Here is a 27263-nt window from a genome sequence, read left to right as displayed (position 1 = left end):
GGTGCGTTGTGTGTTGCATTTATCTGTTGGACTGCCTGCCGTTAATTCTGCCATATATCATCATTGTGTCCTGGATTGTATTTATTTGTTTGTTGGGGTCTGGATCGTCTGTCTACCTGCATACTGTATACTGAGGACTGTGTTTGGATTCATTGGCTTTCCCGGAAGAGTGGAGCGCTCCTGAACCATCCATCTGTCGTCATCCTTTCAGCAACTACCGGTAGGACTGTGTTTTCCATTCCCTTTCTACATACAGATCGCTGGACTCAATCTTGTCACTTCTCATTTAATCCGGTTTGGTTTTTTCATGGACTTTGCTGTGTGTTTATTGTATTTATATGTTAGATGTAATATCGCCGAAGGGACCAGGGGTGGTATTATTGTTTTCATTTAGATAATTTAATTTCATTATATTCTTTATCGTTTAATGTTCCCAGCATGCTTTATTTGGTCTCTCTAGTGTGCGTCTGTGTGTGTGTGTCATTCCAATCCTGGGGTTGTCCCTGGTAATCCTCCACTAAAATAAATAAATCACCATCACATTGACGGTGTGAATCTTAGCGGCACTTGACCGCTTCAAGTTGTTTTCATACAGGCGCTGGCCGCCGGGGCTAAAGGAGGATCTGATAAGAAAGCAGAGCAAATGCGCAAAGCAAAATACTCCGTAGACAACATTTTGGATATCATTGCTGAATTGGACTCCGATTTTGATGCAAGTGATCTGAAGATCAAAAATGAAAGTGATGTACCAGCATCTGCTGATCGGTCCCTAGCTGATTGTTGAGCTGAATGCTTTCGTGTAGCGACCGGCAGCTGTGTGAAGATCCTATTGTACGCCATTATACGTTGAAAGAGTTAATACACCAGATGGTGCAACATGGACATTTCATATCTCCACACCTCTGACTTGTCTATCTATAGCGTGTCAAGCACATACTGTAAGTGTGGCGAGTCTCTTATAGGCAGCGGTGTAATAGTAATGGAGTAACACACAGTTATTCACTTGGCTTCCATTTCCCTCACTAGCGTGGAGGAACACTGTCCACAACAGGTCTGGCATCGCTTCTGCTCCAGCGTTTCAAAACAGAAAGGAAAAAGACCTGCGTCATCTGCTGGATGTTATTACGTGACCAGCAGACCGAGAGGAGACCCTTTTTGCTATTCTGAATGAACCTGGCCTTTCCACTCTCACGGGATGTTTTTTGTTTATCACTCCAATCTTTGTAAACTCTAGAGACAGTACCACTTGAAAATTTCATGGAGGCTGCTAGAATTACCACACGTGGAACCAGCAATCTTGCCATGGCCCATGTGGCTTAGATCATACTCTTTGTCCATTCGAAATATGGTTTAAAAAACGGGTAAACCTGTTGACCATATCTGTGCAGACTGAGATTTAGCTATAAATTGGCTGTCTTTAGAAGCGGGTATAGTTGCATTAGCAAGCAGGTGGACCTTATGAAATGTGCGTAGAACATTAGAACAATCTGGACAACAACAGGCCATTCAGCCCAACAAAGCTTGCCAGGCCTATCCACTTAGTTCTTCTAAAATAACATCAAGTCAAGTACTGAAGGTCCCTAAAGTCCTACTGTCTGCCACACTACTTATTCCAAGGGTCAGAGTTATCTGTGTAAAGAAAAACTTCCTAATGTATGACGGCCAACGTGATCGTCGGACAAAAAAAAAAAAAAAAAGACTTATGGGCCAACTTTAATTATAACGCTGATGAAAATAAAACCCAGTGTCAGCCATCTGGATATGAAGCTCACGGGAAAGAACAGCTCAAACCTGAGAGGCTTCTAGAGGCACACCATCATGAGATTCACGCCAAGGTATGTAACGTTATCTAGGCGGCGACTTGCCCAAAAGATCTGGCTAACAATCGGCATTCCAATTCATCCCAAAGGTGTTTAGCAGAGTTGTGGTCAGGGCTCACTCAGGTTCCTCATTGTCTTTATGACCAGGGGATCAGTCACGCTGAAAGAGAAAAGGGCCTTCCTGAAGCCATGTTGGAGGAGCAATGCCACCAATCATACCTGGAGAGGAACTGTTCTTGGTATGGAGTCTCCCCCAGTCCATCCATTATACCTTCTCCCAGAATGGGAAAGGGAATAGGAACCATCCCAAAAGTTAAGACGGAAGTAAAAAATTTAGGGGTAACCGTTGACTGTAATCTGAATTTTAAATCACATATTCATCAGACCACTAGGACAGCATTTTTTCACTTAAGAAACATAAGTAAAGTTAGACCTCTTATATCACTGAAAGATGCTGAGAAATTAGTTCACGCTTTTGTTTTCAGTCGACTAGATTACTGTAACGCACTCCTCTCAGGACCACCCAAAAAAGACATAAATCACTTGCAACGAGTGCAGAATGCAGCTGCTAGAATCCTAACTGGGAAAAGAAAATCCGAACACATTTCTCCAGTTTTGATGTCACTACACTGGTTACCTGTGTCATTCAGGATTGACTTTAAAATACTGCTTATGGTTTATAAAGCCTTAAATAATCTGCTCCATTTTATATATCGGAATGTCTGACACCTTATATTCCAAATCGTAACCTCAGATCTTCAAATGAGTGTCTCCTTAGAATTCCAAAAGCTAAACTTAAAAGTGGTGATGAGGCGGGCGGCCTTCTGCTGTTATACACCTAAAATCTGGAATAGCCTGCCAATAGGAATTCGCCAGGCTGATACAGTAGAGCACTTTAAAACACTGCTGAAAACACATTACTTTAACATGGCCTTCTCATAACTTCACTTTAACTTAATCCTGATACTCTGTATGTTCAATTCTTCATAATAACTATTCACAGTGGCTCCAAAATCCGTACTGACCCCAACTCTCTCTGCTGTTTCTTTTTCCGGTTTCTTTGTGGTGGCGGCCTGCGCCACCTCCACCTACTCAAAGCATCATGATGCTCCAACAATGATGGACGGATTAAAAGGCAGAAGTCTACGTGACCATCATCATCAGGTGCTTCCATGAAAACCCTAAATACAAAGAGGACTGTTTGATTTATGTTAGGTAGATTGCCCAGAGGGACTGGGGGTCTCGTGGTCTGGAACCCCTACAGATTTTATTTTTTTCTCCAGCCTTTGGAGTTTTTTTTTGTTTTTTCTGTCCACCCTGGCCATCGGACCTTACTCTTATTCTATGTTAATTAATGTTGTGTCTTCTATTTTTCTATTCATTTTGTAAAGCACTTTGAGCTACATTTTTTGTATGAATATGTGCTATATAAATAAATGTTGATTGATTGATTTGCACCATTCATCCATAATGGCCACCCTGCTGAGTAAGAATTCCTTCTCCATCCCAGCTGGGATGCCAGTCCATCCCTTATGTCTATCAAACTGTGGCCATATGTTTGGAAGCTCACAATTGACTAACATACAGTAACTTTGTATGCAGCAGCATTTAACAATACCTTTCACTGGAACCAAGGGGCTGAACGCAAACCCTGCCATTACCTCTCTTTCACCAGACTTTACAGTAGACAGTATGAAGTCCAGAAGGTGATGTTCTCTGGGCATCTGACAAATCCAAATTTGTCCATTAGACTGCCAGCTAATTGTCACGGGTGCCACATGTACTATTGTCCCATTGTCAGTTTGCAGCTCTTTAGGGTGCACTTCAAGAAAATGGATTACTGATAATACACCTTTAAGGGGGAGTTCACAACACGGACAGGACGACTGGTGCTGAAGACTTTAAACTGGAAAAGAAGGGGAGAGAGAGACATTGTGTGGTGGAGCCTGGAGAAGCAACGAGGTAGCGGCAAGAAGTTTTTTTTTCACTCGGCGATACAAGGGAGACACGTCTCTGAAGACGGACTTTTTTTTGGTTTCGCTGGCAATTGACTCTTTGGACCGCTCGGACAGAACTTTTTTTGTTATCGTCTCGGCGGCCGGCATATTCTGTGAGGCTTCCACTTTACATCTTGCTCAAGAACTGTAAGGACAGTGAACCAGTTTGGGAAACCGGTTTATCTTAGGCGAGAACGTCTCGCCCCCTAATCTGTGAAAGGTTGTTTTTGATTCTGTGTTAGGTACTTGTTTGTTTTTTTCTGTCGTATGTATTTTTTCACGTACATGTATTCATCACTACAATGGACACATGTAGTGCCAATGTGTCCAATGGTGGTGTGCGTTACAACACTCCAGCCGACACTTGGCATTTCATCGAGTGATCTTTTAGGTGTGTGTTGTCACGCATGTGCGTCTGAGGGTCACCTTCCAGGCTTGTCTGATGTAAACGCTACCATTCCAGGACACCAGAGGGTGCAATCACCAACTCTTGTATTTCTCTTATCACTCACAATTCTGAGAAACACCAACTGAGGGCAAATGACCACCTCCCTCCGACTCCGGGAGCTATAAAAAGCGAGGCTCTCCTTCGAAGTGGCGTCTTATTCAGGAGAGGAGTGTACCGACTTATGGAGCTCCGATCGTGTGATAAGACCGCTCTCCAGTGCCTATCGCCGTGAAGCCAATGGCTAAAGTCTTCACAATTGTAAACAAGGCGTTAACACATGCTTAGCGTTTTCAGTTTTTCTATTTTTTTTGGTTTGTTTCAAGTAAACTGGGTGGCAGACCAGCCTTTCCATTTGACTCCTGCCCATCCCTCAACCGATGACCAGTGTGTAGCTGCTCTGCCACGGAAACCCATTTCATGAAGTTCTTGTGCTGTTGTTGGTTCCAGAAGCAGTTATTAAGTGATGCCACCGGTGATAGATATGCTATGTGCTTCACCACTCGGTGGACCCACTCTGTGAATTTGTGTGGTCTGAGCTCTTGTTGCTCCTCAGCATTTCCACTTCACAATGATAGCACTGGCAGGTGACCTGGGCAGATCTAGCAGAGCAGACATTTCAAATACTGACTTGTGATAAAAGGTGGCATCATCCTATGACAGACAGTGCCATGTTTAAAGTCACAGTTAAAGAGTCTTCAGTATCACCAAATGTTTGTCAATGAAGATTTGCATGGCTATGTGCTCGATGATGACATGATCAATCAATTGTAGGGGTGTTCACATACATTGGGTAATGTAGTGTATAAAGAGGAACTCAAACTCACAGTTCGGAAAAATATCTAACAAGTTAAACACACTACTCCACATTACTCAACTGAAGTGTGTATCAGAAATGAGATGCACAGGTAAGAACATTCAGGCTAGTGAGAGGTTGGGGAAAGGTTAGAATGATGCCAGCTTGAGATACAAAGTGAAAGGCTAGGATGGTTGAAGAAGACTAAAGGATGAGTGAGTAAAGGATTAGTGGAGCAAAGCCCTGTACAAAAGTGGAGACCAAACGTAACCAGGGAGGAAGGAAGAGCGCAAAACAGAGAGGGGAAAAAAATGAAGAGTCCTGGAAAAAGTGGGTGACGACAGGTTTAAAAGCCTCTTTGCTTACCTGGCCAAGGAGAGATCAAAAAGACCAAGAAACTGGCGCAGTGAGGTCTGATACATGACGTTGACCATGCTCATTTCTGTGATGAGGAAATACAGAATGCTACCCCTGGTGGCAACTGTGGAGGAAAGTAAAAAGACATAAAGATGATGTCTATGAGAAAAAAAAAACACCCTAATCATCTGAATAAAGTGAAGTCAGAGAGGGAACTGCCACGTGGAGCCGTACCTCCTGGTCACTAGTGGGCATGTGGACGTTTCATAGGTTATGCTCTTTCTTTTAGTGTAGGATCAGCCATCCCAGCAAACAGCTAGGTGACCTGTCACCCAGCATCTTAAGAAAACATAAGATGCTTCTGCCCATTGTAATTTCTCACACATAGAGAGGGAAAAACATCAAAAAAACCCTGGCTATAACAAAAGGTGTAACTATTTAAGTTAAAACTAAATTAGAAGCAAACACTAAAATACACCCCTCCTTGAACCGTCACCTTATCGTGGTGGAGGGGTTTGCGTGTCCCAATGATCCTAGGAGCTATGTTGTCCGGGGCTTTATGCCTGGTAGAACCACCAAGGCAAACTGGTCCTAGGTGAGGGATGAGACAAAGCGGTTCAACAAACCTCCAATGAAGAATAAAACTTGGACGCGTTTTCCCTTGCCCGACGCTGGTCACGGGCCCCCTCTGGAGCCAGGCCTGGAGGTGGGGCTCGATGGCGGCCTGGTGGCGGGCCTGCACCCATGGGGCTCGGCGGGCACAGCCGAAGAGGTAACGTGGGTCCTCCTTCCCTTGGGCTCACCACCTATGGGAGGGGCCAAGGAGGTTGGGTGGTGGCTGAAGGCTGGGACCTTGGCAGTCTGATCCTCGGCTACAGAAACTGGCTCTTGGGACGTGGAATGTCACCTCTCTGAAGGGAAGGAGCCTGAGCTAGTGCGAGGTGAGAGGTTCGGCTAGATATAGTGGACTCACCTCGACGCACAGCTTGGACTCTAGAACCAATCTCCTTGAGAGGGGCTGGACTCTCTACCACTCTGGAGTTGCCCCCGGTGAGAGGCGCCGAGCAGGTGTGGGCATACTTATTGCCCCGACTTGGAGCCTGTGCATTGGGGTTTACCCGGTGGGCGAGAGGGTGGCCTCCCTCCGCCGGGTGGGGAAGGGTCCTGACTGTTGTTTGTGCGTATCGCCGAACAGCAGTTTGGAGTATCCACCCTTTTGGAGTCTCTGGAGGGTTGCTAGAGGGCATACCTTCTGGGGATTCCCTCGTTTTGCTGGGAGACTTCAATGCTCACGTGGGCAATGACAGTGAGACCTGGAAGGGCGTGATTGGGAGGAATGGCCCCGATCTGAACCCGGCGGTGTTTTGTTATTGGACTTCTGTGCTCGTCATGGATTGTCCATAACGAACACCATGTTCAAGCATAAGGGTGTTCATATGTGCACTTGGCACCAGGACACCCTAGGCCTCAGGTCGATGATCGACTTTGTGGTCGTGTCGCCAGACTTGCGGCCATATGTCTTGGACACTCGGGTGAAGAGAGGGGCGGAGCTGTCAACTGATCACCACCTGGTGGTGAGTTGGCCGATGGTGGGGAAGATGCGGTCAGACCTGGTAGGCCCAAGCGTGTTGTGAGGGTCTGCTGGGAACGGCTGGCAGAGTCCCCTGTCAGAAGTAGCTTCAACTCCCACCTCCGGCAGAACTTCAACCCGCCCCGAGGGAGGTGGGGACATTGAGTCGAATGGGCCATGTTCCGTGCCTCTATTGTTGAGGCGGCTGACGGAGCTGTGGCCGCAAGGTGGTCGGTGCCTGTCGTGGCGGCAATCCCGAACCCGTTGGTGGACACCGGTGAGGGATGCCGTCAAGCTGAAGAAGGAGTCCTATAGGACTTTTTGTCCTGTGGGTCTCTGGAGGCAGCTGATAGGTACCGGCAGGCCAAGCGAACGCGGCTTGGTTGTTGCTGAGGCAAAACTTCGGGCATGGGAGGAGTTTGGAGAGGCCATGGAGAGCGACTTTGGACGGCTTCGAGGAGATTCTGGTCCACCGTCCGGCGTCTCAGGAGGGAAGCAGTGCAGTGTCAACACCATATATGGTGGGGATGGTGCGCTGCTGACCTCGACTTCGGACGTTGTGGTCGGTGGGAGGAGTACTTCAAGACCTCCTCAATCCCACTAACATGCCTTCCAATGAGGAAGCAGAGCCTGGGGACTCTGAGGTGGGCTCTCCCATCTCTGGGACTGAAGTCACCGAGGTGGTCAAAAACTCCTTGGTGGCAGGGCCCGGGGTGGATGAGATACCGGAGTTCCTTAAGGCTCTGGATGTTGTAGGACTGTCTTGGTTGACACGTCTCTGCAACATCGCATGGACATCGGGACAGTGCCTCTGGATTGGCAGACCGGGGTGGTGGTCCCCTCTTTAAAAGGGGACGGAGGGTGTGTTCCAACTATAGAGGGATCACACTCCTCAGCCTCCCTGGAAAAGTCTATTGGGGTTCTGGAGAGGAGGGTCCGTCGGATAGTGAACCTCGGATTCAGGAGGAACAGTGTGGTTTTGCCCTGGTCGGAACAGTGGACCAGCTCTTCACCCTTAGCAGAGTCCTGGAGGGTGCATGGGAGTTTGCCCACCGGTCTACATGTGTTTTGTGGACTTGGAAAGGCATTCGACCGTGTCCCTCGGGGAATCCTGTGGGGGTGCTCGGGAGTATGGGGTACGGACCCCTGATAAGAGCTGTTCGGTCTCTGTACAACGGTGTCAGAGCTTGGTCCGCATTGCGGCAGTAAGTCGAGCCCGTTTCCAGTGAGAGTTGGACTCCGCCAGGGCTGCCCTTTGTCACCGATTCTGTTCATAACTTTTATGGACAGAATTTCTAAGCGCAGCCAGGGTGTTGAAGGGGTCGGTTTGGTGGACTCAGGATTGGGTCACTGCTTTTGCAGATGATGTTGTCCTGTTTGCTTCATCAGGCCGTGATCTTCAGCTCTCTCTGGATCGGTTCGCAGCTGAGTGTGAAGCGGCTGGGATGAGAATCAGCACCTCCAAATCCGAGCATGGTCCTCAGCCTGAAAAGGGTGGAGTGCCCTCTCAGGGTTGGGGGAGAGATCCTGCCCCAAGTGGAGGAGTTCAAGTATCTCGGGGTCTTGTTCACGAGTGAGGGAAGAATGGAGCGTGAGATCGACAGGCGGATCGGTGCGGCATCCGCAGTGATGCGGCTCTGCATCGGTCTGTCGTGGTGAAAAGGAGCTGAGCCGTAAGGCAAAGCTCTCAATTTACCAATCTACGTTCCTACCCTCACCTATGGTCATGAGCTATGGGTAGTGACCGAAAGAACGAGATCGCGAATACAAGCGGCTGAAATGAGTTTCCTCCACAGGGTGTCTGGGCTTTCCCTTAAAGATAGGGTGAGGAGCTCAGTCATCCGGGAGGGGCTCAGAGTAGAGCTGCTGCTCCATAGCATCGAGAGGAGTCAGATGAGGTGGCTCGGGCATCTGATCAGAATGCCTCCTGGACGCCTCCCTGGTGAGATGTTCTGGGCACGTCCAACGGGAGGAGGCACCGGGGAAGACCCAGGACACGCTGGAGGGACTATGTCTCCCGGCTGGCCTGGGAACGCCATGGGATTCTCCCGGAAGAAGTGGCTGGGGAGAGGGAAGTCTGGGCATCTCTGCTTAAGCTGCGACCCGACCCCGGATAAGCGGAAGAGGATGGATGGATGGACACTTAAATACAAAAAAAATCTTCTTTTTCTTGTTTTGCTACACCCGTTAGGAGTTGCCACAGCGGATCATCTTCTTCCATATAAGAAAGGAAAAAAAAATACAAAAGTCTAAATACAAAAGAACGCACTGGGAAATGTAAAGAAGAAAAAAAAATCCAAAATGTACAAAAATAATTTGAAAGAAACACAAAGTATTTAATTCCACAAAAAACACATTGTAAAGGTAATAAAAGGTTTTTTCAGACCGGGATTGGTGTCTGTGCAGTTGTGTCTGAGGTTTGGGGCTCTGAGATGACCCACTACAGGTCACAACTGGTGTAGTCGGCAGGATTTCCTGCATTTGTAAAGCAGCTGCAGCCTGTTAGGTTTTCTTCCAAACCCAATTCTTTTTCTTTCTACCTTCCTTCCCTTTCCTCCACTCCTCCCAAATTAGCTTTATCCATCTCCTCCGGACTCCAACTCCCAGAGTGAGTGAGGTGAGGCGGCTCCTTTTATGCTGGACCCAAGAGTAATTCTGCTCCCAGAACACTGCACCCAGGAAGCACTAATGGGTCAGGCCAAACCTCCATGAAACAGGGGGAGTCCCCTCCCAGAATGATTCATGAACTACAACTCCTATGTACCCCTGTGGGCATCCAAACTGAAGCCATGTCAGAGGAGCAATGCCACCAATTATACCTGGAGTTGAACTGTTCTTGGTATGGAGTCTCCTCCAAGTCCATCCATTATACCTTCTCCCAGAATAGAAAAGGGAATAGGAACCATCCCAGCTGGGAGATGCATCCATTTACACCATTCTTCCATAATGGCCTCCCTACCGGGTAAGAATTCCTTCTCCATCCCAGCTGGGATGCCAGTCCAACCCTTATGTCTATCATGTAAGTATATTTTACATTAAACCTGCATAATTCACTGAGGTGTTCAAAATATTTATGTATTTAGTGTCTGGCCGTATCTTTGTTCCATTCTTTGGTTAATGCCATTTCAGCTTCTAAGTAATAAAATTATTTTTTAATTTTTAAGTCCGAGGTCATGGTCCTTAGCCAGAAAATGGTGGCATACCGTCTCCAAGTTGGGAATGATGTGCTGCCTCAAGTTGAGGAGTTTAAGTATGTCAGGGTCTTATTCATGAGTGAAAGAAGAAGGGAGAAGGAGATCAAGAGTAGGATCAGAGCAGCGTCTGCAAGGAGTATCTGATGACGTATGTGTGAGCTCATAAAAGCAGGCTGTCTAATGCAATGGAAACACACACCACGAGCTGCAACAGTTTGGCGGCCTCCCCTTGTCAAAGCGATAAACCCTTACTTCAGACAAATCAATGACTAAAGAGTCTGACTTATTTTTCATAGAGATAATTTCTGGGAAGCCTCCAGGGTTTGGTGTCAGAAGTGGGATTCAAGACTACTAGGAGGATCTGGGAGATTGATAGGCAGATCACGGACATTGAACCAGATAGTCACGGAGCCAAAGAATGGAGCTCCAAGAAACCTGATGAACAATTGCCAGAAAAGTTATAAACCCTTGCTTCAGACTAATTGATGACTAAAGTGTCTGACTTGTTTTTCATAGTAGATCATTTCTGGGAAGCTTCCACAGTCTGGTGTCAGAAGTGGGATTGGAGATTATTAGTTGGATCAAGGAGATTGAGAGGTGGAGAGTGGATATTGTACCGGTCAGTTGTGGTGATGAATGATGAAAGAGCTGAGTTGAAAGGCCAAACTGTTGATGTAACGGTCATTCTGCGTCCCTGTCCTCCCCTATGGCCATGGGCTTTAGGTAGTGACTGAAAGAACTAGATCACCGATACAAGCTTCAGAAATAAGCCTCCATTACAGGCTGTCTGGGTTCAGCCTTTGAGACAAGGTGAGCAGTGCAAACATTCAAAGGGAGCTTAAAGTACAGACACAGCGGCTCTGCATTGAAAGGAGCCAGTTGAGGTGGCTCAGGCATCTGATTAGGATGCTCCATGGAGACCTCTCTGGTAAGGTGTTTCAGGCATGTCCAACTTGGTGAAGACCTCGGGGCAGACCCAGGACATGCGAAAGAGATTATATCTCTCAGAAAGCCTCAGTAACCTAAGAGGATTTAGAGGAGGTGGTAGGGAAGAGGAATGTCTGGGCATCTTTGCTCAGACCGCTGCCTCTGCAACAAACACCTGGACAAGGGTCAGGAAATAGATGGATGGATGGATAATCTCTTTGTGTAAATTCATACTGACAAGTGGCAATCCACAGAAATGCAAATTCCTGTCTTAAAATTTGGTTTGGGTGATGGGTTTGGGCAAGAAACCAAGGTGTTGAGCCCAAACCCTGCCATTATCTCCCCTTCAACCGACTTTACAGAAGAAAAGCAGAGAAAATAAAGGGAGAAAAAAAAACGTAATCCAAGGGTGAGACCGAGTCCCAGGACACGGACCCTGACACCACTCAGCCATGATGCTCTTGTGTGTACTTGTCCCCCTGTCTCTTGCCTGTCTGGGGCAGTAAAACACACACACAGGTTGCACTGCCCCTCTAGTGGCTGCCCCAGTATCCTGCATCCTGTGTGGTGCCAGTGTCCAGGTAACTTCTCACCAGCTGGGCAGCCTCCTGCCAATAGGATTATCCATCCATCCATTATCCAACCTGCTATATCCTAACTACAGGATCACGGGGGTCTGCTGGAGCCAATCCCAGCCAAGGCAGGAAACAAACCTTGGGCAGGGCTTCAGCCCACCGCAGGGCGCACACACACCAAGCACACACCAGGGACAATTTAGGATGGCCAATGCACCTAACCTGCATGTCTTTGGACTGTGGGAGGAAACCCACGCAGACACGGGGAGAACATGCAAACTCCACACATGGAAGAGAACCCTGGTCTCCTTACTGCGAGGCAGCAGCGCTACCACTGCGCCAACGTGCCGCCCTGTTAAAGAAAGTGATTGTATTTAAAGAGTTGGCACACAGAAGAGTAGGCAGGGTGCCGGAGGAAGACGGTTTGGTCCTTAGTTATTATAGCTAGAAAATCAGTTACTTGAGTATTTCACTACAACTGTGTATTTTAAATACCAATGAATAATAAAACATAGTAAAAATTAAAAGTAAAAAAGTAAAACATAATAATAAAAAGTCTCTAACTTACATTCTATTAAAGCACCTAACCTGCACGTCTTTGGAGTGTGGGAGGAAACCCACGCAGACATGGGGAGAACATGCAAACTCTATGCAGAACCCTAACCCTAAACGGCCTCCTAACTGCGAGGCAGCAGCACTACCCACTGCGCCACCCGCCAATGATTTTAACCCGAAAGTACAGTTTAGATGCCGACTCATACACGTTTGTACTGCAGCTCTTCTGATGAGCGTTTAAATATTCAGTGTGACTGCTGACGGCCGCTGTGAATCTGGGTGACTGCGGTGAAATTCACTCTGTGTAACTCACTCGCCCCCGAAAACCAAAAATCTGCTCTCATTTCTGGGATGTACAACTGCGGTGACTTGAAATGTATGCAGATTTGCACCTCATTTTAAAATGTCACTCCGCCAGCTGCAATTTTGTGTCTCATGATGACATTTTTAGGAGGTGTTAATATGCAGCCTCTGCTACCCGCTGCAGGGAAAGCAGCGATTTCACATTCCATGTTGGATGGCTTGTTTCATACTTTGCTGCATTTCAGAAGATATAAAGTGAAAATTGTATGATAGAATGTAATGGTCTGCATTTGGACATACACATAATGTGAAATGACATATAAGAAAAGTTTAATGCCACCCTTGAGAACTGCATTATAACCTTAAGCTTGAAACGTATGCGCTGTTTTTGTACACACGTCACATTCTAAAGGTTTGCCGAGTTCTCAGCATCCTGTGTGTAAGAGCCATTTGCTAGTTACTTAAGTTATATACTGTAAATGTTTTACTAAATATTAGTGCATAAAGGGCGGCACGGTGGCGCAGTGGTAGCGCTGCTGCCTCGCAGTTAGGAGACCTGGGTTCGCTTCCCGGGTCCTCCCTGCGTGGAGTTTGCATGTTCTCCCCGTGTCTGCGTGCGTTTCCTCCGGCGCTCGGTTTCCTCCCACAATCCAAAGACATGCAGGTTAGGTGGATTGGCGATTCTAAATTGGCCCTAGTGTGTGCTTGGTGTGTGGGTGTGTTTGTGTGTGTCCTGCGGTGGGTTGGCACCCTGCCCAGGATTGGTTCCTGCCTTGTGCCCTGTGTTGGCTGGGATTGGCTCCAGCAGACCCCCCGTGACCCTGTATTCGGATTCAGCGGGTTAGAAAATGGATGGATGGATGGATTAGTGCATAATCTATGGGAGGTTCCTACAACCCCCATACGTTGAATTCAGTTGGTATATTCTCACTATTTCCAGCCTCTCTGACTAAACATTATTCTCAGTTAGTGATTAGCCTTGCCATGTGTAAGGCGTAGAGGGCACATGGCTTTAAACCACGCCTTGTGTGCATGTTTTGTGTGCCAAGTAGCATGAAAGACAAAGCACTTAATTAGAAGTGCTGCGCCGTACGTTTAAAGCGTACAGAAGAAGAAGTAAAGAATCTTGAAGTACAGAAACAACTAAAGTTTTACAAGAAAAGCTAAGTTTAGAGAAGAGACATTCTTTCTAATTTTTTGCCTTTTATTCTACATGTTCTGCGGTGGGCTGGCGTCCTGCCCAGGGTTTGTTTCCTGCCTTGGCTGGGATTGGCTCCAGCAGACCCCCGTGACCCTGTAGTTAGGATATAGCAGGTTGGATAATGGATGGATGGATTGTACGTGTTGTGGCGGACGACCGAGACCCATGCCCGGCCGTGACGCCCATTTGACTCTGGATCCACACTACACACTTGGTGGCAGCTTCCCTGGGTTGCACCTGGTTGCCACTATCCTGGAACACCGGAGCTCATCCCTGTTGGGCTCCAAGGCCACCGCCAGGGGGAGCTGCAAGACTTCCTGAGCCCGTGTGGGTAGTAACGCAGCCACACAAAGAAGTGCAGCCGAATTTAGGTTAACTGCCACCTGAAGCATAAAGGGAGCCTGCGGCCAATACTCGGGGTGCCAGAGTCGGGAGGAGGACAAAGCTGCCTCGGAGGAGTGGAGGAAGACGAGTGATTTTTGTGGTGTGGTTTTCTTTTCTTTTGTGTGTCTTTTGGGGACTGTGCTGTGGCTGAGGGACACGGGTAAGACGGGATCCCCAGCAGAAGGACAGAATAAATATTTTTGTTTGTTTTCACCCGTACCTCCAGTGTCAGTCTGTGTTCGGGTCGGCGCCAACCAAACGCTTCTGCCACAGTGTGTAATGTCTTTTTTCTTTATTCTTGTGTGGACTGTTTGCTTTTGAATTTTCACTAAATATTTTAAAACAAACTTTTGGACTGAGATCTTTCTTTCGGCATGTGTTTTACCCGTGCTTGAACTCGCCTTACACTCCCATGTCTTCCCAGTGCCAAAGGAAGGGACTAACGGTGATCCCAAGACCTTCACTCCAATTCCTCTTACTTCATACATCATGAAGACCATTGAGAGGCTGGTCTTGAGGCAGCTATGACCCCTGGATTCGGACCATCTCGATCCTCCACCTATTAGATACACGCAGGTGTGGAGGAGGCTCTGATCTCCGTGCTCCACTGAGTCTACTCCCGGCACCACAGTCAGGATCAGGTTCTTTGATTTTTTCCTATGCCTTTAACATCGCTCTGCCACATGAACTGGGGAAAAACCTCAAGGCTATGCATCTTGGTGCCCCCCCCAGTCTCCTGGATCATGGACTACCTGACCACCAGACAGCAGTGTGTGAGGCTGAGGGACTGTGTTTGTCAGAAATGGCGGTGTGTAACACTGGAGCTCCTCAGGTTGAACTGGCCTGTCTCCCTTCCTGTTCACCGACTACTAGTACAACACCAGTGCCTGCCATCTATAGAAATCTTCAAATGACTCCACCAACATGGGCTGAAATAATAATGGAGATGAGTCAGAGTACAGGAGGGGGTTGTGGAGGACTTTGTCTCATGGTGCAGAGACAACAACCTGCAGCTCAACCTCAGCAAGACAAAAGAACTGCTGGTGGGCTTCTGGCAAGCAAAGGAACCTTCGAGACCAGTCAATCATTCGGTTTAGGGGGGCGTGGAAGTGGTGCAGAGCTACAAGTACCTGGTGGTCCATATGAACAACAAACTGGACTGGCCTGACAACACAGTGGCACCTAGCAAGAAGGGCCAGAGCAGACTGGACCTCCTGAGGAGAGTCAGGTCTTATGATGTGTGCAGCAAGCTGCTGGAGATGTTCTATCAGTCCATAGTAGCCACTGCGGGGGTCTACGCTGTGGTCTCCTGGGGAAGCAACCTGAGCCCAAGACAAGCACAAAACCTGAACAAACTTATCAAGAAAGCCTGCACCATCACAGGGCCAACCCCAGACACAATTGAAGATGCTGTGGAGAAGAGGATGGGGGGAAAACCGATGAACAATCCCCTCCATCCCCTCCAGGAGGGGGTCTCTCTCTTGGAGCACTTTTAGCCACAGGCTCCTTCCTCTACTGTGTGCTAAGAAGTGCCTCTTGGGGTCTTTTCTGCCTGCTGATATCAGGCAATTCAATTCAGCATCTCAACACCCCAGACTAAGTGATTATATGCTTTATTTTTCTGTTGGTTGTGCTACCCAGCTAAGAAGTGTTGAAATCTAAATAATCAATGTACACCTCAGCTTTTGTGATTGCAGTGAACTATACAACGCATACCTGTATGTCTCTGTTATATCTCATTTGGGATGAGATTCGTAAAAGCAGTGCTAATATTTGTAATACGCCATCTGTTGAAACAGCAAATGCAATGCACAGGTCTCTGTTGTATGCCATTTGGGATGAAATTCATAAAAGCAGTGTTAAATGTCTGTTATGTGACATCTGAAGGAATGAAAAGTGCAATGCACATGTCTCTGTTATGTGCCATTTGGGATGAGATTCAGAAAAGCAATGCTAACATTTGTGATGTGCCATCTGTTGGAACGACAAATTTATAAAAGCAGTGTTAATGTCTGTGATGCGCCATCTGTAGGAATGACAAGTGCAATGTATATGTCTCTGTTATATACCATTTGGGATGAGATTCGTAAAAAAGTGCTAATATTTGTAATGTGCCATCTGTAGAAACAACAAATGCAATGCACAGGTCTCTGCTGTATGCCATTTGGAATGTAATTCAATGCTTGTCTCTGTTACAGTATATACCATTTGGGACGAGAGTCATAAAAGCAGTGCTAATGTTTATAATGTGCCACCTATTGCAACGACAAATACAATGCACATGTCTCTGTTATATGCCGTTTGGGACGGAATTCATAAAAGCAGTGTTAAATGTCCATGATGCGCCATCTGTAGGAATGAAAAGTGCAATGCACATGTCTCTGTTATGTGCCATTTGGGATGAGATTCAGAAAGCAATGCTAATGTTTGTGATGTGCCATCTGTTGGAACAACAAATTCATAAAAGCAGTGTTAATGTCTGTGATGCGCCATCTGTTGGAATGATAAGTGCAACGCATATATCTCTGTTATATACCATTTGGGACGAGATTTGTAAAAGCAGCGCTAATATTTGTAATGCGCCATCTGTTGAAACAGCAAATGCAATGCACATGTCTCTGTTGTATGCCATTTGGAATGGAATTCATACGAGCAGTGTTAATATCTGTGATACACCATCTGTAGGAATGAAAAGTGCAATGCACATGTCTGTTACAATATATACTATTTGGGATGAGAGCCATAAAAGCAGTGCTAATGTTTATAAAGCGCCACCTGTTGCAACAACAAATGCAATGCACAGGTCTCTGTTGTATGCCATTTGTGATGAAATTCATAAAAGCAGTGTTAAATGTCTGTTATGTGCCATCTGAAGGAATGAAAAGTGCAATGCACATGTCTCTGTTATGTGCCATTTGGGATGAGATTCGGAAAAGCAATGCTAACGTTTGTGATGTGCCATCTGTTGGAACGACAAATTCATAAAAGCAGTGTTAATGTCTGTGATGCGCCATCTGTAGGAATGACAAGTGCAACGTATATGTCTCTGTTATATACCATTTGGGATGAGATTCATAAAAAAGTGCTAATATTTGTAATGTGCCATGTGTTGAAACAGCAAATGCAATGCACAGGTCTCTGTTGTATGCCATTTGGAATGTAATTCATAAAAGCAGTGTTAATATCTGTGATGCGCCATCTGTAGGAATGACAAGTGCAATGCACATGTCTCTGTTATATACCATTTGGGATGAGATTCATAAAAGCAGTGTTGATATCTGTGATGCGCCCTGTTTGGGAATTAAAGAGACATGGCAAACAGAAAGACGCACAGATGGGATGTCTAGTCAGAGTTCTAATCGAATATATAATTTCCTTTTCTGTCAATGACAAAAGTGTTTTACAAAAAGAAACATTATTTTACAGTTTAATCCTCTATGAAGAAATGTGCAGAGCCATTTTTAAAAAAGGGAGACAGGCGAGGCGGAATAAACTTGGCAGAAGTTAACAGGAACGTGTGAGAAATCATTAAAAACCTGCCGCTGTGATGTAAGAGAATTAAATGAAGAAAAAACACAGCGTGCCACCGGAGGCTTCACTGTGTGGCAGATTGTAAAATGTGACAGAAGTGCAGCTTAAAAATTCATTTTTGGCCATGAAGCCCCATTGCCTTCTCCAGTTTCCTGACCCAAAGATGTCACTTAGAATCGTCACTGTGCTTAGGGAACTCGATGATTTGCACGTTCTTGTCCTTACCTGGTCTGTATTCTTCTCGGGCTGTGTTGATCTGCACTTCAGTCTCGGCTGCAATCTGCAGCTTCTGAGTGACCTCCTCGGCTGTCCTCTTTGTGTTGCTGAGTACAACAATGAGACTCTCATCGTCCACCAGGGACCCTTGGGTGCTCGTTAGCCTATAGAGCAAATTGTCCTCCAGCTCCTTCATCTTCCGTTTGTTTGCTGTGACATCTTCCATTAGGTCCGTTCTTTCTTTCTCTAGTTCCTAGTACATTTAAAAAAAAAAAAAAAAAATCATCTTAACGCAATGTAAGTAATGTCTTTCAATCAGAAAAAACTCAAATGGAAAGTTGAGTGGGTGGTCACTCAGTAGGCGGCGTATTCATTCTATAATGGCCGAGTGTCATTTTCGAGATGGACGAAATCACGATTAGCTTAAATGGGACTCTCCCCGAGTCTGCGTGAGTGTCTTCTGTTTTGTTATTCCATATTCACAAAGTCGAGCAGATTAGGTGATCTGGTGACTGTTATCGATCTCTGGGACCACCACAGGGTGAGGTCTTTCAAAAGGGTCCGCAAAACAGGACTCGTACCTCAAGGTAAGCCTGTCACCTGAAGGAAGAGAAGCTTTAGGATTTAACCAGGCTTCAAAATCATGAGGACGGTCTCACTAGAGGGCGATCTGTGAAAACCCTGGATGAGACAAGTCTAGAAAAAAAAAAACATAATTCCAAATTTGTACCCACCAAGAAGATTTTAACAGAAAACCGAACAAAGCTGAAGGGCGATCCAGAATTAGTCAGTCAGTCAGTCATTTTGTTAGCCACTTAATCCTGAACAGGGTCACGAGGGGTCTGCTGGAGTCTATGCCAGCTAGCACAGGGCACAAGGCAGGGCACACACACACACACACACACACCCCAATCACACACTAAGGGCAATTTAGCATCACCTGTTCACCAAACCTGCATGTCTCTGAATTGTATGAGGAAACCCACGCAGACAAGGGGAGAACATGCAAACTCCACACAAGGAGGGTCCGTGAGGCAAACCTTACTGTGAGGCAGCACTGCGCCACCCGGCCGCCCCCATCTCCGAATTAATTACATGAAATTTATTGAAGATTTGACAACAAACATTATTTTCTCCTCAGACTGAACATTATTGCTTCTTAGAATGCTTACTTGTTTCTGCCCTCGTTCCACACCAGCACCCACCTGCTTTTCAGTCAGGATGACTCTTCCCAATAACTGGTCCTCCAGTCCTTTCATGGTGACGGTAAAATCGATGATGGCCGTGCGGGCGCTGATCTCAGGAGTATATGCTGGATTGGGCAGCTTTGTGGTGACGTAGAGACGGAAGCCATTCATCACATCCACTTCCTTGTCTCCTACTTTCACCTAAGAGGAATGGAAATGATTGAAAATGCTCAGGTGTGGTGCATCTCATCGTGTCTGCTCTGGTTTAATAGAGTTTAGATTTCTTTTCAGTTTTCTTGTTATTCACCGAAATTGCATGGCACTGTATGTTTGTCAGGGTTTATGTATTTTTTTTTTTGGTATTTGGTACAGTTTGTAACGATTGTATCCGCTACACTTCACTAAATTTACAGTGAAAATTGTACCAATGATTGTAGGTCAACCCCAAACTGCCTTCAGCCCCTTCCCACAGTGCAGAAAGATGACTTATAATAATAAAGGCGATATTTACCAAACCACACAGAGAAAAGATGCAATAAAAAAATGTAATTCATAAATTTTCTGCAATCCCCACAACTCTCCCACTTCCAAAATGTACAATAAACACAAGGCATAAAATTATATATCCAAGAATATTCCCCACCGCCCATTCGATTTAGTCTTTTTCCGATTCTCCCATTTCCCCATAGTTCAGTTTCTTAGACATGCCAATCCCAGAATAAAAGATTTACGGCTCACACTGCTTCCGATCCCTTTCACCGGTAAGGTTCACTTCCCTCAGCGTATCCGGAATCTTCAAGGTGGCTACCCAAGACTGCGTTGGACTTGTGGTGCTCCCTTAAAACAGTCTTTCTCCTGGACTCAGATGTAGCATGTCTTTTTCCTCCTCCATAAAAAACTCGGGCTGTCTTTCCTTCCTTCTCTTCCTGCTTTTTCATGCCCCTATTTCAATAGTATGTCCGTTTCCATGGCACTCCCAGAAATCGTAATGACAGCCCCGTACCTCCCAAAAGGTCCTCTCAATCCAATCCGCCCATCTTATGCCACCGTGCCGCAACGGGATTTTACATAAAGAGAAAGAAACAAACCATATAAAAATTTATGTGGCAATGCTACAACTTCACTAATCCCCGTGGGGAAAATGTCTTTCCTGCATGGCCTTTGGGCAGTCAGGGCACAGGGTCAGCCACTGTACTGCTCCTCTGGAGCAATTTTCAAGTTAATGGCCTTGCTGAAGGGCCCAACTGAGTAGGATCCCTCCTGGCGGTAACAAGATTTGAACAGCAAGCCTTCTAAATTACCAGCAGAGATCTTTAGCTTCAGAGCCACCACTCCACCTAATGGTGTTAGCATGTCCATCCATCCATCCATTTTCCAACCCGCTGAATCACGGGGGTCTGCCGGAGCCAATCCCAGCCAACACAGGGCACAAGGCAGGAACCAATCCCAGGCAGGGTGCCAACCCACCACAGGACACACACAAACCCACCCACGCACCAAGCACACACTAGGGCCAATTTAGAATCGCTTTTTGACTTTATTGAATTTGCTCTCTCCTGATGAGGAACAACATCCCTTGATGAAGAAGTTCAAGTATCTCAGGATCTTGTTGATGAGCCATAGGGAAAGGGAACATGAGATCGACAAAAAGAATGGAGCCGCAGCAGCAGTTGTGTGGACCGCTCAGTGGTGGTGAAACGGGAGCCGAGTCTAAAGACGACACTCTCAGTTTACCAACCAAAACTGCATCCCTGACCCCATCTGTGGTCATGAGCCATGGGGAATGGATGAAAAACAGGAGATCAGGAGTACAAGCAGCAGAAATGAGGATTCTTCACAGGGCCAGCGGGTGGACAATCCATGATGGGGCGAGAAGCTCGGTGATAAGGACGAGCCTCAGAGAGGAGTCGCTGCTCTTCCAGATCGAGAGGAGACAGTTGAGGTGGATTGGCCTTTTTCTAAGGATGATCCTCCAGACACATCCCATTGGGCGACAGATCCAGGACACGTTGGAAGGATTATATCTCTTAGCTGGCTTGGCAATACCTGAGAATTCCACCAGAAAATGGTGGCATCTGTAGTTGTGGGCAAGAAAGCCTGGGCTGACCCGAATTGGCCTGCTGTCACTGCAACCCTCATTGGAGAAGTGGCTTCAGAAAATGCGATGAGATGACAAATAATTGGGCTGGGCCATTTTTCACCAGTGCTTGTGGAATGTTTCTAGTTGCAACGGATTCGATTGACTTTTTAGGAAGGAGTGACACATTGTTAAGCAACTAAAGATTATTGTGAGAAAAGATCATGAGATGATAATGCATTCAGAAGCATAAAAGGGTCGCAACTGGTGGATCAAAGAAAGTTCCCTGGGAAACCAAGGGTCAAAGGGCAAGACGTTAATCAGAAAGCAAGGGCGAAATCACGTGCAAAAATGACAGTCAAAAAGCCAAAGCAAGTCTACAGCGAGTGACTACTTAGAAAATAATTACACTACTTGACGTGAAATGTTGTTTACCTACCGACAAATGCGGCAAACCGATCACAACGAAAATATTTAATGTTAACATTGCGAAACACGATAACGAGGTCAGAAGTCGCAAAACAATGGAGTCACGTAAACAAATAAAACTAAAATGTTAGTGACTAATATTAAAGTGTTCCCAAAATCAATCATGATGAAATTTAGACAGTTAAAATGGAGTCTGTATGATTAAAAAAAAAAAAAAAATAGTAAAAAATATCCATTCTAACAGTATCTACGTATTATTGCAGTCGTGATTCTTTTATCCTGTTCTTTTGTCATCCTGTCACAGAATTCCTTCTCATTGTACATTTCTGAGGTCATTTAACTCATTCCCAATGTCTGGTTTTTGAAATTTCGGACACTTTACAATATTTATTTGCATTCATCCGTAGCAGAACTGGCATTTTGTGTAGTTTTGTTTTTCAGTTGATATGTGGTGTGGAGGATGGCCGGCCGTTTATCCCGGCCAATACCCCCAAGCCGCCAGGTGGAGCCCTCCTTGCAGCATGGAGGTCCCCAGAAGACCAGCAGGGCATCATGGACAATGGAGTTTTTATGCACCGCCCTGCTGGATGCCATGGGGGCCACGAGAGGAGCTGCAGGGAGGACCGAAGAGTTCTTCGTGCCCTATGACCCGGAAGTTTGTCATAGGAAGAGCGACGGGCTTCCGGGTTGAAAAAAAAAGTACTATTTACCCTGACCCGGAAGGAATAAGGACTTGTGGACGGTTGGCTAGGAACACTTCCGGGTCAGGGAGTATAAAAGGACTGTGGGAGCTCCCAGATGGAGAGCTGAGCTGGGTGGAAGGGTGGCAACGCGTCTGGGAGCTGGAGGATTGGTTTATTGAGTATTTGTGTGAGTTTAATGAGTATTGTGGAGGAGAGGGTGTTTTGTACACTGTGGCTGAAGAATAAAGTCAAGTATTGGACTTTTACCTGGAGTCGTGGACAGGGGTTCAAGGGAGCGAGAGCGCCCCCTATCTACCACAGTGGTTGCACAAAAACCAAAAGCTCATCCAGGTAGACCTCTCCCATTGCTTTTCAACATGAGCGTCGTGATGCCACACCACTCGAGTCCAAGTCAAGTTGGGGAGCATGCACTGGTACAGCACATTGCCGTACCCACTACACGACGAAACAACTCGGGATCCCAGTTTGCAACCCCTCAGGCAGACACGCGGTCCAGTCCCACCCTCCAGAAATGACCCTCCATCTGCCACAGCCAGGTGTTACGTGGGCTACCCCTTGGCCTGGTCCAGCCACTCGGGTCCCCGACAATGAGGATCTTATGAACCGGATCACCCTCAGGGGAACGCGCCACACAGCCGTAGTGTCGTAACTGACACTCCCTCACAATGCAGGTCATGTGCCTCATTCGGGACTTCATGAGCAACACAAAGTCAAACCAACAGTACCTAAGGATTATCCTGAGAGACACAGTACCAAAGGAGTCCAGTCTTCATCTCAGGTCACTGGATAGCGTCCATGTCTCAGAACTATCTAGCAAGACATGAAGTACCAGGACTCTAAAGACTTGGACCTTCATCCTTTTGCAGATATCGGGAGCACCACACACCCCTTTCCAGCGACCTCATAACCCCTCATGCTCTCCCAATCTGTCTACTGACTTCACAGGAAGAGTCACCAGAGACATGAATGTCACTGCCGAGGTAAGAAAACCTCTCAACGAGGCCGACGCTCTCTCCGCAGACAGCCACACTGCTGATGGTCGTGCCCAAGAGGTCATTAAAGGCCTGGCTCTTTGGTTTTTATCAGGATCCTCACAAGCCCAGACACTCAGACTCCTCACTCAGTCTCTCGAGAGCCCTGATCAGAGCCTCCATTGACTCCATGAAGATCGCAGCATCGTCAGCAAAGTCAAGATCCGTGAATCTTTCTTCACCAACAGATGCCCCACAGCCGCTGGAGCCCATGACTTTGCCCGATTCCCAGTCCATACAAGCAGTGAACAGAGTAGGAGCAGAACACCAGAATCAACTGGGGGAAAAAAGCAGAGGTTTTGCCTCCACTTTGCACAGCACTCACAGTACCAGGGTACAGGGCAGCTATGATATCCAGCAACCTTGAGGAGATCCCATGAACCATCAGGATGTCCCACAGGGCAGTTCGATCAACTGAGTTGAACTCTTTGCGAAAATCGACAAAGGCTGCAAAGAAACTCGAGTCCTGTGTCCTAAAAATACAAGAGACGTGTGACGGTCCGGGTTGGCTCCACTCCCCCTCATCACGAGTCTCTTCAACCTGGAACTGTCGATAGTTATAGACCGAGATGAGCCGGGCAGATGAGGACACACACTTACAAGCAAGGGATTGGTGCAAAAAGTGAAAGAGCATTTATTGCAAATCCAAACGAGCAAAGATGTTCAATAGTGCAGCGCTCCAGTCATTAAACTGTCAATAAATAAGTAATCCATAAAACCATGTGAGGTTAAAATGCAATAAATAGTTCAATAAAAGTATGAGGTTTCAAAATCACGGCAGGAAACCGTTCTTCTAAAAACACACAAGCCCTGGGGCTACTTTCTAAAAGCCAACGTCTCACCGGCTTACCCTCTTCAGATCCAGCAGCACGAGGAAACGTCCTACCGACAGGCACAGCCAACCTTCAAAATCTGGGCACAGGTCCCTGCTGCCATCTGAGGTCCCCAGCAGGGCACCGTGCCGAGCCTCACTTCTCCAACACTCGTTGCCATTCCTCGGTCTTACACGGGAGTCCACATTAGCAACGAGTGAACCTCTTCAGCCCCTTTGAGCACCTGCCATTTTTCTCCCCCTGGGGGTTCTTTACTTGGTTGCCTGCTTCTGCTCAACTGCACACTTGCTTTTCATGGCCCTGCCATCTCCATTAATCCTTCATTCTTTCAATCCCGTTAATCTTTCTGTCTCTGTGCAGGCACCGTTATACCACCTATACCACAAACGAGACCCTCCATCCACTCCGAGGTGTGAATGAGGCCCCTGACTGATCCACTAACATTTGCACATGAGTGTGCGATCAGCTGAGCACTGCAGTCAATTCTGCGGCAGCGCCGTCGTGTGCCCACCTGCACCCGTTCTGAGCCCCCACACGCTCTCAAGATGCGATTATTTATTTACAAGCCTGTTCTAAAGCACGGACCACTCATCACAAGACAGGATGCAGAATGATGGCAATGGTGTACCTTGTATGTTGATCCGGTTTTGATGAAGTTCTTCTCCAGCACATTGTCTAGCGCGGGGTCAAGCTCCTCTCCGACATCTTCTATCAGCAATGGCCTTCCTAATGACAGGCTGTCCTCCAAATGGTTTCTGAAGTATTTGTGGTTGAGGGATGTGATCTGGAAAACCACAAGCAGGAAGAAACGATAGGAAAAATAAAAACTGAATAGCATCAAAACACATGGAATTCCAAGATACCCTTGATCTCAAAAACATATCACCCATTGATGGAGACAAAGGGTAACGTGGAGGTGGAAGTAGAACTTGTCTACACTCTGTGTGACCCTCTTCAAACCAAGATGGCGTGAAGCCCTATTGAGACAGGATAGATTATACGCCGGGAAGTGGGGTCAAGCTGTTACTACTGGTGGACCTCTCTAATTGTAGTCCCGTCAGAATCGTTCCTTTTATGAACTGTGAGTTCACGGCCCAGCAAAGATTACGGAGCCTTTTTACATTCTTATGAAGACTGCATAAAAATAAACTAGTTCTGTGTAAATCGACATGGCAGTAAAACTTTTGTTATATTCTGTGATAACGGCATTTCCCTGGGGATTTTGGAGGTTTCCGAGAAAAAAATGGAGGCAGACGTAAAACTTGTCCACACTCTGTACGACATGCTTCAAATCAAGATGAAGCACAGAGGTTTACCTTTGCTCCAGATGCGGCCAGCTCTTCATTCGACTGTAACTGGGTCACGCTGACCAAAGTTTCACTATACCAACGGGTGTTTGTTAACGCACCGGCATCTTTGTGCAAATCTTTACAAGGTATGAACTCTACGTGTACTCTTCACGTACCGGTAAACCCCCAAATTTTGTAAAGAATCGGCAATCACTTTCTGTTCCCTCTGATCTTTGGAGGGATGAAAAATCATGGCGGGTGGGAACGTCCTAGGTAAGTTTTCATTTAATGAAATAAATATATTTGTACTACAATTAACCAATTTATCAAAACATTAAATTGACATTTAATTGTTGTATCATCCATCCATCCATTTTCCAACCCGCTGAATCTCAACACAGGGTCACGGGGGTCCGCTGGAGCCAATCCCAGCCAACACAGGGCACAAGGCAGGAACCAATCCAGGGCAGGGTGCCAACCCACCGCAGATTGTTGTATCATTTAAGTCCAAAATGTGTTTGAGTTGCTGCACTCATAAGTAAAAAAAAATATCGGAGTGCAAAGGTTTAAATGAAGTAAATTGGAAATCAAAAATTTATGTTAGGAATCATAATTGAGCTTACTTTTAACACTGAATTACCCTAATGTGATTCAAATGAGCCACACTGACTGCTGGCACTGTCAGTATTCACCACTACTTCAAATTTCAATATGTCACCATGGCAAGTTTAGTTTACAGGTTGTGTTGTGTTGTTTGGGCACCACCTACTGACTCTGGGAAGCCACTGGGTTTGACTCTGGGGCGCTAAGGTGCTGTGCGCATGCGCTTGTGGCACGGCTTTCTTCTGGCCTCTGGCATCCGTGCATACAACCTTCGATTAGTAATATAGGCTACAGGCGTCCCTGGAAGGATCTTCCTTCATCTTCCCAGTTTCTCGGGCTCCATGAGGCTTGGGGCGCCCCCTGGAGGTGGCCACGGGCCCCAATGGGCTTGAGCCTCCTTGCTCCTTTCCTGTGGTCCCTTCAACATCCAGGGCGGTTGCGCCCTCATGGCCCGGGGGACATATACGCTACCTCCCGGTCCATCCAGGCGTCCCGGCTGGGTCTGTCCCCCAGCCGCCTGTGACATGGTATAAATTATATGCCAGGAAGTGGAGGTAAAGCAGTTATTACCGGTGGACCTCTCTACTTGTAGTCCCGTCTGAATCACTCATGGCTGTAACTTGTTACAAACTGTGTGTTCACGTCTCAGTAAAGATTGCAGAGCTCTAACCTTCTTCTAAAAAAAATTGTAAAAAATAATCTCAGGTTAAACTAGTTCTGTGTAGATCGACATGACAGTAAAATTCTGTTATTTCCTTGTAATTACGGTATTTCCCCTGGAATTTTAGAGGTTTATGGCGAAAGACGTAGAACTCGTCTCCACTCTGTATGACCTTCTTCCAACTTAGATGGAGTAAAGGCCTACTTGGACGGGATTCATTTCACACCAGGAAGTGGGGTAAAGCAATTTGTACTGGAGGACCTCTGTAATTGTAGTCCCATTCAAATCCTTCATGTCTATAACTTTTTTACAAACCGCGCATTCACGTCTCCGGAAAGATTACGGAGCCTTCTTATAAAAAGTTCATCAAAAAGCTAACTGCAAGTTAAACTACTCCCATATGAATCGACATGGAAGTAAAATTCTGTCTTTTCTTATGAAAACGACATTTCCCACGGTGAGGTTAGAGGTTTTCAATAGGAAGGATACAATGAGGCTATTAGAAATAAACTGGATACATTAGGATTAAAAGTCAAGACGGAGATAAAGAGCTTAGGGGTGATTGTTGACTGTAATCT

The 27263-nt window shown here is 46.5% G+C and overlaps 1 protein-coding gene across 2 annotated transcripts in view; it reads right to left on the bottom strand.

The window, feature by feature from the left end:
- Positions 1 to 27263, bottom strand: part of dnah5 (dynein, axonemal, heavy chain 5) — a 390322-nt gene that overhangs the window by 41957 nt on the left and 321102 nt on the right. For both annotated transcript variants that reach the window (XM_039736932.1, XM_039736933.1), the window contains exons 64-67: positions 24761 to 24916; positions 19077 to 19259; positions 17881 to 18124; positions 5425 to 5539 (exon numbers count right to left, since the gene is read on the bottom strand). In XM_039736932.1, the coding sequence (XP_039592866.1) occupies positions 5425 to 5539; positions 17881 to 18124; positions 19077 to 19259; positions 24761 to 24916 (698 nt within the window). The remainder of the gene's footprint in view (positions 1 to 5424; positions 5540 to 17880; positions 18125 to 19076; positions 19260 to 24760; positions 24917 to 27263) is intronic.

This window comes from Polypterus senegalus, chromosome 15 (assembly GCF_016835505.1).
Source record: "Polypterus senegalus isolate Bchr_013 chromosome 15, ASM1683550v1, whole genome shotgun sequence".
Taxonomy (NCBI): Eukaryota; Metazoa; Chordata; class Cladistia; order Polypteriformes; family Polypteridae; genus Polypterus; species Polypterus senegalus.
Note: the sequence above shows the minus strand (reverse complement) of the source record. Positions and strands in the feature narration are given on the sequence as shown.